The 19,422-nt window shown below is 45.6% G+C and overlaps 1 protein-coding gene across 2 annotated transcripts in view; it reads right to left on the bottom strand.

Annotated features, from left to right (window-relative positions):
• LOC115463743 (TNFAIP3-interacting protein 3-like) overlaps positions 1 to 19,422 on the bottom strand; it is a 152,224-nt gene that overhangs the window by 118,875 nt on the left and 13,927 nt on the right. For both annotated transcript variants that reach the window (XM_030194486.1, XM_030194487.1), the window contains exon 2: positions 16,089 to 16,177. In XM_030194486.1, coding sequence (XP_030050346.1) covers positions 16,089 to 16,177 — 89 coding nt within the window. The remainder of the gene's footprint in view (positions 1 to 16,088; positions 16,178 to 19,422) is intronic.

Genomic DNA, 19,422 nt, shown 5'->3' with positions numbered 1-19,422 from the left:
AATGTATTAACATTGCACACTAGGGGCGGTACCTGAGGGCCTAAAGCAGTTGGGGTCTAGTGCTTCCCACCCCACATGTCCAACAATTGTCTCTCCTCTTTACCCCTGGGTCTGGTACTGCTCCTCTCTCTCAACCCCTCTCCCCCTGCCCAATGACCGGTATCGCCCTCTATCTATGACCCCCCACCCCCACCCCATTTACTTAACACCTGCATTTCTGTGCAGAATTAACCAGCAGCGGCAGCGATCCACTTAAGCTGTCTGCTGCATCTCACCCTGAAATTTTTCACAATCCACCTGTGTTTTGACAACCTTGAATATTTATTTATTTATTAGGATTTATTTACCGCCTTTTTGAAGGAATTCACTCAAGGCGGTGTACACTAAGAATTAATCAAACTTGAGCAATAGAGAATTATAGCAGTAAAAATATTCAAACAATACAAAGCTTCATAGTATACTACTTACAATGTCAACACAATATGCAATAGAACATTTTAATTGACAGTGTAGGGCATAAGCAAAGATGGAATATATAGATAGGTAAGAGAGTAAGGAGAGTTAGAAAGTAAGGTAACTAATTTAAGGAAAGTTGCGCATGAGGTCAGAGAAGGTTAAATATTATCTCAGCTACGGTAGGCGTGGATAAACATGTCCTGCTGCAATATGTGCTGCCCAAGTCACTCCTTGTGTGTGTGAGTGAGACAAAACGTTTGATGCTGCTTTCGACTCCTGACTTGTCACTTTTATCTTATCCTTGTGTCTTTCTGTCTGTCCTTCCCTTATCCTTATTGATCCTGTCTGCTTGTCCTGATTTAGATTGTAAGCTCTTTTGAGCAGGGCTGTCTTTCTTCATGTTCAATTGTAAAGCGCTGCGTACGACTGGTAGCGCTATAGAAGTGATTTATAGTAGTAGTAGTAAAACGTTAGTTTATTTCTTCCATTAAATGACTGGTTGAAGAGCCAAGCTTTCACCTGCTTCCTAAAGTAGAGATAGTCGTATGTTAAGCAGAGTGCATTCCAGAGTGTGGGGGCTACTCCACTGAAGGCTCGCTTGTGGGTATTACATCGTGTAATGTCTTTTGGAAAGAATGTTGTTAGTGATAGTCCATGAGAGGACCTTAGTGTCCTTGGAGGTGTATAGAGGATCATCCTATTCTTCAGGTACTCAAGGCCATTTCCTTTAAGGGCCTTGAAGATCAGACATAGAGTTTTAAATGTAGCCCTGTATTGTACTGGTAGCCAGTGAAGTTTTTGCAAAAATGGTGTGATGTGGTCATGTCGCTTGCAACCTTCTATTAGTCTTGCTGCAGCATTCTGAATCAAATGGAGATGGTACAGGCCCTTTGTAATCAGACCATTGTAGAGTGCATTTCAGTGGGATAAGATTTACTTTCTCAATGTAAAGAGAGAGGCAGCGTAGCTCTCGCAAATAGAAGCAGCTCTTGAAGGTTGCTTGGATCTGGGGAGTCAGAGTAAGTGTTGAATCTAACTATATTCCAAGGTTTCGACTTGTGGTTTGAGGGGGAGTTTTGTATCATCTGCAAATGTAATCACCTCACTTGTTCTTGTTTCCAGATCATTTACATATATGTTAAGTAGCACCAGTCCCAGTACAGATCCCCGTTGCATTCCACCCTCCTCCATTGAGAAAAATGGCCATTTAGACCCAGTGGCCTAGCTAAGGGGGGGGGGGCACCAGGGGTGCAGCCGCTCCCTCAAATGGACTTCTGATGGCGCTAGTGCCTATTTTTTACGTGACCTGTCACATTTAAAACATGCATCAGCGCTGTCAGCAGTCTGCTCTCCACTTCCCCCATGCCTTCAGCCTGAATACACTTCTGTTTAACCCTACCCTCTGTTTCTGTCCAATAACCTAATACACAACAGAACATTGCCTCCTATCCCATAACTTATTTTCTCAGGAGTTTTTCATGAGGAAATTTGTCAAAGGCTTTCTGAAAATATAGATACACTAAATCAACTGGCTCACCTTTATCGACATGTTTATTCATGCCTTCAAAGTAATGAAGCAGAGAGACAGAAAAGAAAAAATTCAGACAACAAAAGGAAGAAAATTAACCGGCCGATATTCAAAATAATTTAACCAGCTGAAGATGGCTGCTGACCGGTTAAATCACTTGTTCACGGCTATCTGATCATTTTCAGCGGCACTTAACCGTTTATCTCCGCTGAAAATTACCAGTTAGTGCCAAATTCAAAAACAGCTAACTCATGGGTGTTCCAGGGGTGGAGTCGGGTTAAGCACTAATTAGAGCTGTACTAAATAGCATATTTTATTATTTGTCCGAATACAAATAATGAAAAATTTTATTCAGCCCAACGCGAATAATGGGCATTGAGCTTTAACATAACAAATAAAAGATGCAACATGAAATCAGAGATCAAATGTTTATTTCAGTAGGATTAGCACAGTAGAGCTCCAGATTACTCATATTTGAATTTAAATCACTATTCAACTGAACATGAATAATGTATTCAGGGCTCTATTTAGGGCAGAATTGAATCGAATGTGAATATTTGGTACAGCCCTAGTGCCAATATTCAGCCCCTCACTGCATAAGTAAACCGCGTAAATCAGGCCAAACAAATAACAGTCTATCTTTAAGTGGTTTGGCTTATGTGGTGAGGGGATGCATATTGATGTATCTGGCTATGTGATAGCCGACTCAAGAAAACCTGGATAATCAATGCCAAGGCTGGCGATTCCCAAATATTCAGTGCTGGGAATAATGCTGATGGAAGTCAGTAAAACACTCATCACCGCCAGCAGAATATCAGTCAGAAAATGTTTTATTTTGAATTTATTAACTGGAATATGTTAGCTTTGGGAAATGTGCATGCAAATGGATTATATTATGTTCAGCATAATAGGAAAAATCCATTTCTGTTTTTATTTCTTCAGTGTTGCAATACATGCTGAGTTTGACTTGTGGCTCCCAGTTCAATTTTTGTCTTCATATTTCTATTTGTAATTTGTGATCCCTTGTTCTGTCTGTGATTTGCATATGATCAGGTATGATATTCTGTTTGATTGTAGTTTCTGTGCAGAGATCTGTAGCAGTCCCACTTGTTCTGTTTTACCTGTAGTAGGTGAGTTGGTGTTTTAGGGCCCAGTGTAATATTTGTAGTGCTGCCTATTCATAGGTAATGTTCTTGCCGATTGAATCATAGGATTAGTGCTACTGTCATATAACATATTTGCTACATTTCTCCTCCTGCATAGGTATAGTTTGATGTTTTATATTTTGGGGCAGTGAGTTTAATAGCTGTCTGCCTACCCCACTTCTTACATCTCTTTAGCCTGCTCTGCTTCTCATTTGCCTTTGGCCCAGCCTTCTATTCCCCTCCTCTCCCCAGTAAGCTCCGAAGCACTTTTCCCTTGCCAATTGCTGTTCCGTGTAGGTTTGGCTCATCTATCCCTTCACAGCTTCCCACTTCTCAATCTCCTCTACAGGTGAGACTTCTTTCCTTTGTAGATTTAACTCATCTTCAATTTATGACTCCCCATCACCCACAGGCTTAGATCATTTATTTCCCTGCTCTGCTCTCCCTGGCTCCAGGCACATTCTTGTTTTCTGGGACTGGACCCCCATCGTATTTTGCACTGCAGCAATTCTCTTGGTACTTACAGATTACAGGCCAGTGGCCACCGCCTGCCTGCAGAGTCCACATGGAATTCTCTGCCACGTCCACCCTAAGCCCTGAATGCCCAGTAAGGATCACGGCTTGAAACCTCAGATAATGGAGAATATGTTCCAGCAGCCCAGGATATGGAAGCATACACTCATACTAAGCCATTGTGTTCTGACCTTCCTGCATTATATTGCTCTATTAGCCAAGAAACAAGCATCCAACTTAAGTAGCTAAATTGAGACCTGGGAGGTGGCTGCAGTATTTTACCAAGAGAAAAGAGGGGAGCAATGATTCAGCAATTAAGCAAGGGAAAAGCCAGGGAGCAAAAACAGTAAACATACAGAGTTTTGTGAGACAATATGTCCCTTGCAGGCTCATTTTCAAAAGAGAAGGATGCCCATCTTTCAACACAAATTGGAAGATAGGCGTCCTTCTCACAGGGTCACCCAAATCAGCATAATCGAAAGCCGATTTTGGGCATTCCCAACTGCTTTCTGTCGTGGAGATGACCAAAGTTCATGAGGGCATGTCAGAGGCGTAGCGAAGGCGGGACTTGTACATGCCTAATACATGGGCGTCCTCGACCCATAATAGAAAAAAAGGGCGTCCCTGACGAGCACTTGGCCGACTTTACCTGGTCCTGTTTTTCTTACGACCAAGCCACAAAAAGGTGCCCGAACTGACCAGATGACCACCGGAGAGAATGGGAGATCACTTCCCCTTACTCCTCCAGTGGTCACTAACCCCCTCCCACCCTCAAAAACCATCTTTAAAAATATTTTGTGCCAGCCTCTATGCCAGCCTAAAATGTCATACTCAGGTCCATCACAGCAGTATGCAGGTCCCTGGAGCAGTTTTAGTGGGTGCAGTGCACTTCAGGCAGGTGGACCCAGGCCAATTTCCCCCCCCCCCCCCCCACCTGCTACACTTGTGGTTGTAAATGTGAGCCCTCCAAAACCCACCACAAACCCACTGTACCCACATCTAGGTGCCCCCTTCACTCGTAAGGGCTATGGTAGCAGTGTACAGTTGTGGGGAGTGGGTTTTGGGGGGGGGGGTTGGGGGGCTCAGCACACAAAGTAAGGGAGCTGTGTACCTGGAAGCAATTTATGAAGTCCACTGCAGTGCCCCCTAGGGCAGGGGTAGGCAACTCCGGTCCTCGAGAGCCGCAGGCAGGTCAGGTTTTCAGGATATCCACAATGAATATGCAGGAGATAGATTTGCAAGCACTGCCTCCATGGTATGCAAATCTATCTCATGCATAATCATTGTGGATATCCTGAAAACCTGACCTGCCTGCGGCTCTCGAGGACCAGAGTTGCCTACCCCTGCCCTAGGGTGCCCGGTTGGTGTCCTAGCATGTCAGGGGGACCAGTGCACTACGAATGCTGGCTCCTCCCATGACCAAAGGGCAAAGGGCTTGCATTTGGTCATTTCTGAGATGGACATCCTCGGTTTCCATTATCGCCGAAAATCAGAAACGACCAAGTCTAGGGACGACCATCTCTAAGGACGACCTAAATGTCAAAATTTGGGTGTCCCTGACCGTATTATTGAAACGAAAGATGGACGTCCATCTTGTTTCGATAATACGGGTTTCCCCGCCCCTCCACCGGAACGTTTTGCAAGGACGTCCTCAGCCAAACTTGGGTGTCCCTTTCGATTATGCCCCTCTTGTTCTCCCCACTCCCCTAAGCTCTGCCAATGGTCTCCTGTCAACCTATTGCTGCTGTTGAGCTACTTCTTTAGGCTTACACTGCTCAGTGCTCCAGTTAAGCCCACCATTTCTACCCCCTGTGGGATATAATGGGAGAATATTTTTATTTTTTTATATAGAACAAGAACAGTGTTACTATCCATTCCCCTTCAGTTCAAATCCTGACCATAGCCCTTCTCAATATCAGAGCTGTCGAGAGAAAGTAAGTGATAAAAGGGAGATTTTCAGTTCATGATATTCCATGCTTCAACAACCTCCTTCCCCTTCTTCATCCTTCTAATGAAATACCTTATTTACCCCAGTGACTGCAATGCGAGGGTTAAAAGGGGCAATCAGGGAAGACAAAGCCATAGCGGAGAGATTAAATGAATTCTTTGCTTTGGTCTTCACCGAGGCAGGGGCGTAGCCACGGGTGGGCCTGGACGGGCCCAGGCCCAGCCAGTTTCCCTCCAGGCCCGCCCAGCCCCGGGTGTCAGCAGGTGGCTAGGGGGGTGCTCTGCTGGCGCTGCAGTCCCCACCTGCCTACCAGCTCCACGATCGACGAGCAGACGACCCTCGTCTTCCATCCGGCATCGAGTCTTAAAAAAAAAGCCCGGAGAAATGCCTCGCGTCTGCTGTGCACTGCTGTAAAGCAAGCAGCAAATCGTCTCGTCGGTCCTTCCTTCACTGTGCCTTCCCTTGCGGAAATAGGAAGTTACATCAGAGGGCGGGACACAGTGAAGGAAGGACCGACGAGACGATTTGCTGCTTGCTTTACAGCAGTGCACAGCAGACGCGAGGCGTTTCTCCGGGCTTTTTTTTTTTTTAAGACTCGATGCCGGATGGAAGACGAGGGTCGTCTGTTCGTCGATTGTGGAGCTGGTAGGCAGGTGGGGACTGGGTCGTGCAGGGGGGCTCAGATGGGATGTCGGGGTGGGGTGGGGAGGGGTTCAAATTTATAGTATTTAACTTTTAAAATTCATGGGGGGGGGGGGGGGGTAGAGAAGGGAAGAAGAAATGCATGCCCACCCAACCTACCCACTGGCCCACCCAAAAATTACATTCTGGCTACGCCACTGCACCGAGGAAGATTTGGGAGAGATATCGGTGCCAGAAATGGTATTCAAAGCTGACAAGTCAGAGAAACTGAATGAAATCTCTATAAGCCTGGAAGATATAATGGCGCAATTTGACGAACTGAAGAGTAGCATATTGCCTGGACTGGATGGTATTCATCCCAGAGTACTGATAGAATTAAAAAATGAACTTGCAGAACTATTGTTAACAATATGTAATTTATAATTAAAATCAACCATGGCACTGGAAGATTGGAGGATGGCCAATGTAACGCCAATTTTTAAAGTAGGTTCCAGAGGTGATCCTGGAATTATAGACCGGTGAGCCTGATGTCAGTACCATGCAAAATGGAAGAGACTATTATAAAGAACAAAATTACAGAGCATATTCAAAAGCATGAGACAAAGCCAACATAGATTTAGTGAAGGGAAATCTAACCTCACCAATCTATTACATTTCTTTGAAAGGGTGAACAAACATGTAGATAAAGGCGAGCCGGTCAATATTGTGTATCTGGATTTTCAAAAGGCATTTGACAAAGTACCTCATGAAAGATTCCAGAGGAAATTGGAGTCATGGGATAGGAGGTAGTGTTCTATTGTGGATTAAAAACTGGTTAAAAATACAAAACAGAGAATAGGGTTAAATAGTCAATATTCTCAATAAAGAAGGGTAGATAGTGGAGTTCCCCTGGGGTCTGTGCCAGGACCGCTGCTTTTTAACATATTTATAAATAATCTAGAGATGGGAATAACTAGTGAAGTAATTACATTTTCTGACGACACAAAGTTATTCAAAGTTGTCAAATCGCAAAACGATTGTGAAAAATTTCAAGAGGACCTTATGAGACTGGGATACTGGCCATCCTAATGGAAGATGATGTTTAATGTGAGCAAGTGCAAAGTGATGCATGTGGGAAAGAGTAACCCGAAGTACAGTTACGTGATGCAAGGTTCAGAGTCACTGACCAGGAAAGGGATCTAGGTGTCATTGTTGATGATACGTTGAAACCCTCTGCTCATTTTGTGGCGGCGACGGCTAAGAAAGCAAATAGAATGTTAGGTATTATTTTATTTATTGCATTTGTATCCCACCTCTTTGCAGGAAAGGAATGGAAAACAAAAATGAGGACATTATAATGCCTTTGTATAGTTCCATGGTGTGACTGCACCTTGAACACTGTATGCAATTATGGTCACTGCATCTCAAAAAATATATAGTAGAATTAGAAAAGGTACAAAGAAGGGCAACAACTCTTGACTGAACCTGTTTCAAACAGTTATTTCCCTTCTTGATATGTAACTTTTGTAATTTTGTAAGCCGCATTGTGCCTGCTTCTGTGGGAAAATACGGGGTATAAATGTACTAAAATAAATAAATAAACAAAAATGATAAAGGGGATGGGACGACTTCCCTATGAGGAAAGGCTAAAGTGGCTAGGGCTCTTCAGCTTGGAGAAAAGACAGCTGAGGGGAGATATGTTAGAGGTCTATAAAATAATGAGTGGAGTGGAATGAGTAGACGTGAATCGCTTGTTTACTCTTTCCAAAAATTCTAGGACTAAGGGGCATGCAATGAAACTACAAAGTAGTAATTTAAAACAAATCGGAGAAAATATTTCTTCACTCAACGTGTGATTACACTCTGGAATTCTTTTCCAGAGAACGTAGTAAAAGCAGTTAGCTTTGCGGGGTTAAAAAAAGGTTTTGACATCTTTCTAAACTAAAAGTCCATATGCCATTATCAAGATGGACTTGGGGAAAATCCACTGCTTATTTGTAGGATAAGCAGCATAAAATGTATTGTACTGTTTTGGGATCTTGCCAGGTACTTGTAACCTGGATTGGCTACTGTTGGAAACAGGATGCTGGGCTTGATGGACATTCGGTCTGTCCCAGTGTGGCAATACTTATGTTCTAAGCATTAACTCATCAAGACCCACCTGATCCCCATTATCCACCATGTGCTAAAGCCCCAATTCATAGGCCAGTCTCATATTCCTGTCCCCACATTCACACTTCACAAATATTCTATGCCTCCACTGTCTAACCACTCCGCAGTCAGCAAAACTCAGTATTCTACCTCACCCGGTAGACCGGCATTCCTCTCCCATTTAGCCTTCTTCCCCTCAGTCCATCTCTCAGTTAGTTCCACTGTTGTCCAGAACATCCCCTTTCTCAGTCAGTCCAAATCCTGCTTCTCCAACCCTCTCTTCTCTGGAGCTGAGTCTTTTTTTTTCCCTTTCATTACCATTCTCTGCCGCGCTGCTTGTTCTTTAGGAAAAAGCCATTCCTTCTCGACCTGCTTTAGCTTCTCTGGGACATTCTACAGACCTGCCTTTCTTAATAGTTTCTAGGCTTCCTCTAATCCTGATCCATTCCATTTTCTGCCAAGAAAATGGCAAACGGGAATAACCACTTATATTCTGATACCATTCTTGTTCAAGAACTGAGTATGATCTCATGTCCTTCGCTGAATGTTAGCTAGCACGAAATCTTGGAAAATCTTCTCCACCTCAGTGTTCTCCCATTTAATTGTCTTTTCCTTTCTGGCCTGCTTGATCATTGCTTGTTTTATTTCAAAGGTTAACAAACAGGCTTCTATATCTCAGGATTTACAGTGGTGGAAATAAGTATTTGATCCCTTGCTGATTTTGTAAGTTTGCCCACTGACAAAGACATGAGCAGCCCATAATTGAAGGGTAGGTTATTGGTAACAGTGAGAGATAGCACATCACAAATTAAATCCGGAAAATCACATTGTGGAAAGTATATGAATTTATTTGCATTCTGCAGAGGGAAATAAGTATTTGATCCCCCACCAACCAGTAAGAGATCTGGCCCCTACAGACCAGGTAGATGCTCCAAATCAACTCGTTACCTGCATGACAGACAGCTGTCGGCAATGGTCACCTGTATGAAAGACACCTGTCCACAGACTCAGTGAATCAGTCAGACTCTAACCTCTACAAAATGGCCAAGAGCAAGGAGCTGTCTAAGGATGTCAGGGACAAGATCATACACCTGCACAAGGCTGGAATGGGCTACAAAACCATCAGTAAGACGCTGGGCGAGAAGGAGACAACTGTTGGTGCCATAGTAAGAAAATGGAAGAAGTACAAAATGACTGTCAATTGACAAAGATCTGGGGCTCCACGCAAAATCTCACCTCGTGGGGTATCCTTGATCATGAGGAAGGTTAGAAATCAGCCTACAACTACAAGGGGGGAACTTGTCAATGATCTCAAGGCAGCTGGGACCACTGTCACCACGAAAACCATTGGTAACACATTACGACATAACGGATTGCAATCCTGCAGTGCCCGCAAGGTCCCCCTGCTCCAGAAGGCACATGTGACGGCCCGTCTGAAGTTTGCCAGTGAACACCTGGATGATGCCGAGAGTGATTGGGAGAAGGTGCTGTGGTCAGATGAGACAAAAATTGAGCTCTTTGGCATGAACTCAACTCGCCGTGTTTGGAGGAAGAGAAATGCTGCCTATGACCCAAAGAACACCGTCCCCACTGTCAAGCATGGAGGTGGAAATGTTATGTTTTGGGGGTGTTTCTCTGCTAAGGGCACAGGACTACTTCACCGCATCAATGGGAGAATGGATGGGGCCATGTACCGTACAATTCTGAGTGACAACCTCCTTCCCTCCGCCAGGGCCTTAAAAATGGGTCGTGGCTGGGTCTTCCAGCACGACAATGACCCAAAACATACAGCCAAGGCAACAAAGGAGTGGCTCAGGAAGAAGCACATTAGGGTCATGGAGTGGCCTAGCCAGTCACCAGACCTTAATCCCATTGAAAACTTATGGAGGGAGCTGAAGCTGCGAGTTGCCAAGCGACAGCCCAGAACTCTTAATGATTTAGAGATGATCTGCAAAGAGGAGTGGACCAAAATTCCTCCTGACATGTGTGCAAACCTCATCATCAACTACAGAAGACGTCTGACCGCTGTGCTTGCCAACAAGGGTTTTGCCACCAAGTATTAGGTCTTGTTTGCCAGAAGAATTAAATACTTATTTCCCTCTGCAGAATGCAAATAAATTCATATACTTTCCACAATGTGATTTTCCAGATTTAATTTGTGATGTGCTATCTCTCACTGTTACCAATAACCTACCCTTCAATTATGGGCTGCTCATGTCTTTGTCAGTGGGCAAACTTACAAAATCAGCAAGGGATCAAATACTTATTTCCACCACTGTATCTCCTCATTCCAGCCCCAATAAACTCTCTCAACTCCTACTGCTCCTCTCTCTCCACTCATGTGGGATCCCAATCCAGCAGCACAGCACATACATTCTGCCCAAGTTTTTTAGCACCTGCAAAATGCTCTGTTTTGGGGAGTTCTCGAATCCTGATATTATTTTGCCTGGAGTGGTTCTCCAGCTCTTCCATTTTGATATTCAGCATCTCTCGCTCCCGCAGCCTCTGTGCCCAGTCTATTTATTTATTTTTTTATTTGCTGCACTTGTATCCCACATTTTCCCACCTATTTGCAGGCTCAATGAGGCTTACAAAATATTACAACAACATTTACACATTATAGGATAAGAATTTCAGAATATAGATACAGATGGGTACAAAGAATATCATAGCAATCATATTAACGGGGTAATAATTTTACAATTGTTACTCTACCGCTTGCTGCTCCACATTCTCCTTTACTACTACTACTACTTAGCATTTCTATAGCGCTGCCAGGGTTACGCAGCGCTGTACAAGTTTCACATGGGGAAGGACAGTCCCTGCTCAGGAGAGCTTACAATCTAAAGGTTACAAACTATGTAGTCAGTGTAGGTAGCTTACAATCTAAAGGTTATAACTAAATAGCTTACAATCTAGAGGTTACAAACTATGTAGTCAGTGAAGGTAACATGAATGGGGAAGGTGGTTAGGCGCCAAAGGCAAGGGAGAAGAGATGGGCTTTGAGTAAGGACTTGAAGATGGGCAGGGAGGGCGCATGGCGTATGGGCTCGGGAAGTCTGTTCCAGGCATAAGGTGATGCGAGGCAGAAGGGGCGGAGTCTGGAGTTAGCGGTGGTGGAGAAGGGTACAGATAGGAGTGATTTGTCCTGAGAGCGGAGGTTACGAGTGGGAACATACGGGGAGAGGAGGGCAGAGAGGTAGTGGGGGGCTGCAGATTGAGTGCACTTGAAGGTCAATAGGAGAAGCTTGAACTGTATACGGTAGCGGATTGGGAGCCAGTGAAGTGACTTGAGGAGAGGGGTGATGTGAGAGTATCGGTTCATGCGGTAGATAAGACGTGCGGCGGAATTTTGGACAGATTGAAGGGGGGATAGATGGCTGAGCGGGAGGCCAGCGAGAAGAAGGTTGCAGTAGTCAAGGCGAGGTAACGAGCGAGTGGACGGGGGTGGTCTGTTCAGAGAGGAAAGGGCGGATTTTGCTAATATTATAGAGGAAGAAGCGACAGGTCTTAGCTGTCTGCTGGATATGGGCAGAAAAGGAAAGGGAGGAGTCGAAGATGACTCCGAGATTGCGGGCTGAAGAGACAGGGAGGATGAGGGCGTTGTCCACAGAGACGGAAAGTGGGGGAAGAGGAGAAGAGGGTTTGGGTGGAAAAACAAGGAGCTCAGTCTTTGCCATGTTCAGTTTCAGGTGCCGGTTGGACATCCAGGCAGCGATGTCTGAGAGGCAGGCCGAAACTTTGGCCTGGGTTTCGACTGTGATGTCGGGAGTGGAGAGATAAAGCTGGGTGTTATCAGCATAGAGGTGGTACTGGAAACCATGTGATGAGATCAGCGAGCCCAGGGAAGAGGTGTAGATCGAGAAAAGAAGTGGTCCAAGGACAGATCCTTGAGGAACCCCAACAGAGAGCGGGATGGGGGTGGAAGAAGTGCCGTTAGAAAATACTCTGAAGGTGCGTTGGGAAAGGTACGACGAGAACCAGGAGAGGACGGAGCCCTGGAACCCGAATGAGGACAGTGTGGCAAGAAGTAAATTGTGATTGACGGTGTCAAAGGCGGCCGATAGGTCGAGGAGGATGAGGATGGAGTAGTGACCTTTGGATTTGGCAAGGAACAGGTCGTTGCAGACTTTGGAGAGTGCTGTTTCTGTCGAGTGTAGTGGGCGAAACCCGGATTGAAGCGGATCGAGGACGGCCTGAGAGGAGAGGAAATCAAGGCAGCGGCTGTGGACAGCGCGTTCAAGTATTTTGGAGAGGAAGGGTAGAAGAGAGATGGGGCGGTAGTTGGAGGGACAGGTGGGGTCAAGTGAAGGTTTTTTGAGAAGTGGTGTGACTACAGCGTGCTTGAAGGTGTCAGGGACAGTAGCAGTGGAGAGAGAGAGGTTGAGGATGTGACAGATTGAGGGGATAACTGTAGGAGAGATGTTGGTAAGCAGATTGGTGGGAATCGGATCAGAGGAACAGGTGGTGCACTTAGAGGAAGAAAGAAGGCGAGCAGTGTCCTCTTCGGTGATCTCAGGGAAGGAGGAGAAGGAGGCGTATCTGTGAATCTGCCTCCTAGTTCAGTGACCACGCTTTTATTTCATTTTTGGCTACTGCTTAGCGGAGAAAGTATGAGAGGCATTAAAAAGGGGCTCAGGGAGTTGAAAAATGAACTGTTCATTTTTCAACTCCCTGAACCCCTTTTTAATGCCTCTCATACTTTCTCCGCTAAGCTGTCCTTTCCCTTGGACTTCTCTGTCAAGTTGCCTCTCATGGCTGCCACCATATTTACATCCTCACCGTCACTAGCTGCATACGATCCAGCAGTGTATGAAGCATGAAAATCGCTGAAGCCAATACCAAACAGACATTCTCTCTACTTGCCCTCCTGCCCCTGTGCACTGTCCACCACCAGTAAGGCACTCTATCAGGGGGTTCTGTCCTTCTATGTTAAACTGTACAGCGCTGCGTAACCCTAGTAGCGCTTTAGAAATGTTAAATAGTAGTAGTAGTAGTAGTAGGGTTTTGACATGATTTTTATCAGGCTTGATCAGGTGTCTATGCTTTTCCAATGATGTCACTTCCTCCCTACAAGAAGTCTGATTAAAATAGCAAACAATTATTTGTATTTCTTTATACTGAACTGTCTAAGGAAAGGAGATAAAGTCAGAATAACAGAATAAGGGAGGAAGTTACAACCATGGGCTACTATTAAGATGGGTTATTTTACTGTTTTGGGTTACAAGTAACTAAGTCTCATTGCATAAAATAAGCCCTCCACTAAATTAGCACGAGTTAGTGGTAAAATAACTAATCTTAACAATAGCCCACCTTGATAATTTGGTCTCATGCATTACACCAGTGGTCTCTAATTATTCCCACACCTCACACTAACATTATCAGCTTTTGTCTCACTTAGAGGCAGATGCACTAAAGCTAAATGAGCCTTTAATGACCCTCCAACGAGGAAAATTTGATCCGTTGCATGCATCAAAGGGCTTTTACCGAGGAAGCCAGCAGCTAACGAAAACGGAATGGAGATGAGCAATTAGTGTGAAAACCCCATTGAAACGACATGCACTAACCTTTTCCGATTGCCTTTACGCAGGAAAAAGGCAGGAAATCTAACGAGAGGTCTGGACCTCTCGTTAGGACAGCTCTGTGCCAGGAAAAATCATTAAGTGAAAAAATAAACAAACTTTGAGCCAATCCCAGCGCATTAGCAGAGCTAAAAGCACTGTGATTGGTCCAAAGGACGTCAGAAAACACATCAAATAAAAAAAATAAAAAAAGGATCGGGAGGGGGCAAGGGCGCTCATCAGAAGGAGGCGGGGCCTGGGCCAGGGAAGAAGAGACGTCATGGAGACTCTACAACCAACACAATAGATCTTCCTGCCCGTGCAGCGCTTCAGAAAGAGGTGAGAGGCGCTGCTCGGGTCGTTAATAGGGAGGGGGGTCTCGGTGGAGGGGGGGAGCGGCGTAGTCGACCTCAGGGGGGGCAGCGGGGGCGGGGCACGGGGCGAAAGAATGACGGGAGGCGGAGTTAGCTCTGCAGAACACAGGAACAGGAAGGGAAGGGAGGGGGACCGGGGCAGCTAGCATTTTGCTTTTTCGGGGGGGGGGGGAGCGGCGGAAAGTGGGGAGCAGCGGGGGGGGGGTGGGGGGGGGCAAGGCCGTCCATACAGGACGCTCCTGATGAGCGCCCTTGCCCCCTCCCGATCCTTTGTTTTTGGATTTTGCTGACCGGGTAGCCACGTGTATGTGTTGTGGCTTTTTTTTTGTTTGTTTTTACGTTTGCAGCATGCGCAGAGCAGCCAGCAAAATGCTTGGCTGCTCTGCGCATGATTTAGGGGCCGATTACCGATGTGTATTGTGATTCTTTGATACATTGTACGTTTGAATACCGATCTGAGCATGTGTGACTTTTTTTTTTGGTGCATTCTTCGTTTTTTAAAAATCGTTAGGGACTTTAACGATTTTGATTTTTTTACGTTTGGTTGCTGCATCTGCCTCTTAGAATGTAAACCACACTGAACCCTGGAAAGGGATATTAGCGGCATATAAGAATTGATTTGATTTGATTACTTCTCTCCTCAAAATAACTTAATGTGTTTCCAGTCATTATTAGAACACAGATGCATATATAATGGAAACCAGACTTTAAAATGTACCATTTTATTTCAGCATTGGAGAGGACAATTTTCAAAACTAATTTATATGGGTAAAAGAGCTTTTTGAAAATTGCCCCAAACTGTGTGCATCTACAATTACATACATCATTCTACATTATGTATATTTTAACCCACATTCAGTGGAAGACAGAGTTAGAGCAGGGACTGCTACAATGCACTTAGGACCTCTTTTACTAAACCGCACTAGCGATTCCCAGCGCAGCAAATGCTCCGCAGTCCATTCATTATGAATGGGCTGCGTTACATTTGCTAGCACGATATAGTAAAAGAGGCCCTTAGTTTTGTATTTTTGAAAATTAGGAGGATTTTGTTTCACAGATAAAGAACACACAGCAAAAGTCAGTGCAAATTTCTGCAGGTATTGTTTCCTTAGGCAATTTTCAAACTGAAAGTGCCCACATACTTTTCAGCAATGCAGGCAGATGAAAATAGCCTTCTATATGACCGTGTAGTAGTGGTGTAGCCAGACCTGTTATTTTGTGTGAGCCCACTGTTAAGTTAGCTGGGCCTTCCACCCCCTCCCCTTTGTCTTGCATCTCTCTCTCTCCTCCAGCCCCAGATCTGGCACATGCCCCACAACCCATGGCCCAGCACTCCTCCCACCTGTTCTACTTCAGCATCTTTGCCGGCAGCAGCAGTGACACACATCCGCTGCCTCTGCAGGTCTCACAGGTTCCCTCTGTCACATCCAGCCAGAAAGGAAACAAGAAGTGATGTCAGTGAGGGCAGGACACAGCAGAGGGAAGCCTGCAAGGCCAGCACAGGCAACCGTTGCTGCCACTGACCAAGATGCTGAGGTAGATTGGGGAGGGAGAGGGTGGCCAAATGCCAGATCTGGGGATGGGAGCGAGGAGAGCAAGGTGGCTGCAGTTGAACTTTTTTTCTTGGGCAAGGGTGGGCCTGTGCCCATACAGGCCCACCTGTAGCTATGCCACTGCTATGTACACTGAAATTCAAAATTAATTTTCAGTCTTTAATCTGAGATGTCATCAGTACATATCGACATACACCAGAGAAGTGCTGCTACACTCAGTCACACATTGTGCTCTTACCTTATTATTCCACTATCGATGTCTGCTGATTGATAAAGGTATCCTCTGGGGAGTTTTGGAGAGTTGCATCTGACGGGATTAAATGGACTCTGAAAATAACGTCAACAACATTAATGCAGGCTTTTAAGGTATATAAAATGAAATATAATCTAATGACCAATGCAGTCTCCAGGCTTTAGTGAGAGGGCATAAATTTGCATAAAAATGCCTTTCTCCACTCTTCTTTCTCTTGCATTTTGCACATCAGGGATTATCTACTGTTGAGGCCCTGTCTGTCTGTGCACAGGCATTTGTGGAAGTGTGCATGTGTGGCTGTACACATACATACACACACACACACACACGAAGCCAGCTCTGGGGTGCAACGGGTGTGCAGCATCCCCAGTATTAAGCAAGCTCCTTCATTGTGTCCAGGGAAGAGTAATTTGTATTCTGTTTGGCACCCTCAATCAATTTGGAACGTTTCCACCTATGTACACACACATAGAATAAGAACTAGAAATAAACAGTCATTTACAATCTGTGCCAGCAGAACATGGTGGAATTATATTACATTACATAAGAGTCTTATATGCTGCAGCTACCCATCAGGGTTCAGTGAGGTTAACAAAAAGAAGAAACAGGCAGACCCTGTGACTTTATTTTTTATAGGGGATGGAACAAAGAAAAGCAATAGTGCCCATAGAGAGGAGGGGAAGGAAAGAGGGAGAGATGTTGGACCAGGGGTGCCAAAGGGGAGGGGGGGAGGAGGAAGGGAGGGAGGGAAAGGCAGAAATAAGATGCTGGCAGGCATCTTTTAATCATGCAATTCATAGTGATTAAAATTTTTAGGCGCGTGATTAATTACGATTACAAATTTTAACCTTCCTGCTGCCCTACTTTTTATATGTATTAGAAGCAAGAAGCCAGTAAAAGAATCAAACTTGCTAGATGACGGAGGGGTAAAAGGGGCACTTAGGGAGGACAAGGCCATAATAGAGACTAAAAATTAATTCATTGCTTCAGTTTTCACTAAGGAATATTTATTTTATTTAAAAGCATTTGTTATATTGCCCTTCATTGAGTGGTTTACATTACCAGTAAAACTGCACATAAAAACAAAACTCAGAATTCTAACAGAGAATCAGACTCTTAACTTGCAATAAAAAATATGAGGAAGTGTATGTATACAACAATTCAACCCAAAAACAACATTACTGTGATACAGTAATAATTAAACGTCATTTCAAATAATGCAAATAGAATCATAAACTTCAAGACCCATCTGATCTTCTGTGGCCCTATCTTCCCCCCCCCCCCCCCCCCCCCACATGCTAGTATCTCTCCCTCTCTCTCCTTCCCTCCTGCCCAAACCCTAGGCCAGCAGCTCTCCCTCTCTCTCCTCTCTCCCTGCCCCCTCCTAAGGGGTTCAGTAAGTGTTCCTTTCTCTTCTTTATTTATTTTAAAGTCTCCCCCTTGCGGGTCTAACACCTTTCCCTGTAGGTCTTGGCATCTCTTCCCCCCCCCCCCCCAACCATCTTTCTACCCCCCTTTCCCCACCGTCCCGGTATCTATTTCTCTCCTCCTCCCCCCCCCCCCCCCCCCCCATCGCCCTTGTATCTCTTCCTCCTCTCCTCTCTGACACTCTCTCTCTCTCTCCCTTTCCTTCCCCTACCCCCTTGGTCCAGCATCTCACACTATCTTCATCCCCCACCCCCATGGCTCTCCAAATGTGCTTCTGCCAGCAGCACTGAAGAGACTCTGCTTCATGCTGGTCTGGCCCTGGCATCTTTCCTCTGCCTTGAAACCCCCCTCCCCAAGAAACTGGAAGTAGAATCAGAGGATGCAGCAGAAGAAAGGCCCCATGCTGGCTGGAAACTGTGTCTCTGCAGTGCTACTAGCACAAGCAAGTTTAGAAGACTAACCTGCTTATAATCGAAAGAGAAAAACACCTATATTGCGACCCAAATCGGGAGATGGGCGTCTTTCTCCCGTGGGCGCCCAAATCGGTATAATCGAAAGCCGATTTAGGGCGTTTCCAACTGCAATCCCTCACAGAAACGGGTAAAGTTGATGGGGGCGTGTCGGAGGCATGGTGAAGGCGGAACTGGGGTGTGGATATCAGCCGAGGAGAGATGGGCGTCTTTAGCTGATAATCGGAAAAAAAAAAAACGTTTTTACAGTGATTTTGGGTCACTTTTTGTGGACCCTTTTTTTTCACGAACAAGTCCCGACAAAGTGCCTCAACTGACCACATGACCACTGGAGGGAATCGGGGATGACCTCCCCGGACTCCCCCAGTGGTCACTAACCCCCTCCCACCAAAAAAAAAACCACTTTAAAAACTTTTTTTCCAGCCTCTATGCCAGCCTCAAATGCTGTACCAACCTCTATGACAGCAGAATGTGTTCTATCATCTGACAGCCTTTCCCTGGTTCTGATGTGGGTCTCGGGTGAGTGTGACACCTTTTCTGTTATGCGCACTGCAGAGTCACATCAGCAATGCATTGTGGTGGGTGTAGGGTATTGGGCTCCGAGATTCCACTAGCTTGTGGCAAATGCTCACGATGTTGGTAGTTGGTAGGCTCTACTCCCATGGTGCTTTTCCCCCTGCTTACTGGGTCAGAGTGTGCCCTGTTTTCATTCCGGTAGTCCATGAAGTAGTGGCCATTTTTGTAAGCCAGTTTTAGATCCCTTTCACGTGTTAGCCACGTTACAGAACTTAGTTCTTACCTTGAATGTGGCTGAAAGAGGGCATTGTACACCATTCTGCCAGCTCTGACTTACTGCTCATCTCAGTAACAGCGAGACTCGTTGCCAGTGGGGCACAACCTCTGATCTGCAGTTAACTGTGAGTAAGCGTGCTTATTCCAATAAAGCACATTTTCAGAGAGATTAGTCTTCAGGTGTCAACTGGTGTGCCAATGTTATATAGCAGCAACAAGTCCTAGAGGCCTGCGTGTATGCAGGTCCCTGGAGCACTTTTAGTGGGTACCGCAGTGCACTTCAGCCAGGTGGACCCAGGCCCACCCCCCCCCCCCACCTGTAACACTTGTGCTGGTAAATGGGAGGTCTCCAAAACCCACTGTACCCACATGTAGGTGCCCCCTTCACCCCTAAGAGCTATGGTAGTGTTGTACATTTGTGGGTAGTGGGTTTTGGGGGAGGGGGGTTGGGGGCTCAGCACCCGTGGTAAGGGAGCTATGCATGTGGGAGCGTTGTCTGAAGTCCACCGCACTGACCTCTAGGGTGTCCAGTTGGTGTCCTGGCATGTCAGGGGGGCGAGTGTACTACGAATCCTGGTCCCTCCCATGACCAAATGGCTCGGATTAGGACATTTTTGAGCTGGGCGTTT

This window comes from Microcaecilia unicolor, chromosome 2, assembly GCF_901765095.1.
Source record: "Microcaecilia unicolor chromosome 2, aMicUni1.1, whole genome shotgun sequence".
Classification (NCBI taxonomy): domain Eukaryota; kingdom Metazoa; phylum Chordata; class Amphibia; order Gymnophiona; family Siphonopidae; genus Microcaecilia; species Microcaecilia unicolor.
The sequence above is the reverse complement of the archived record's forward strand: the minus strand, read 5'-3'. Positions and strand labels throughout refer to the sequence as shown.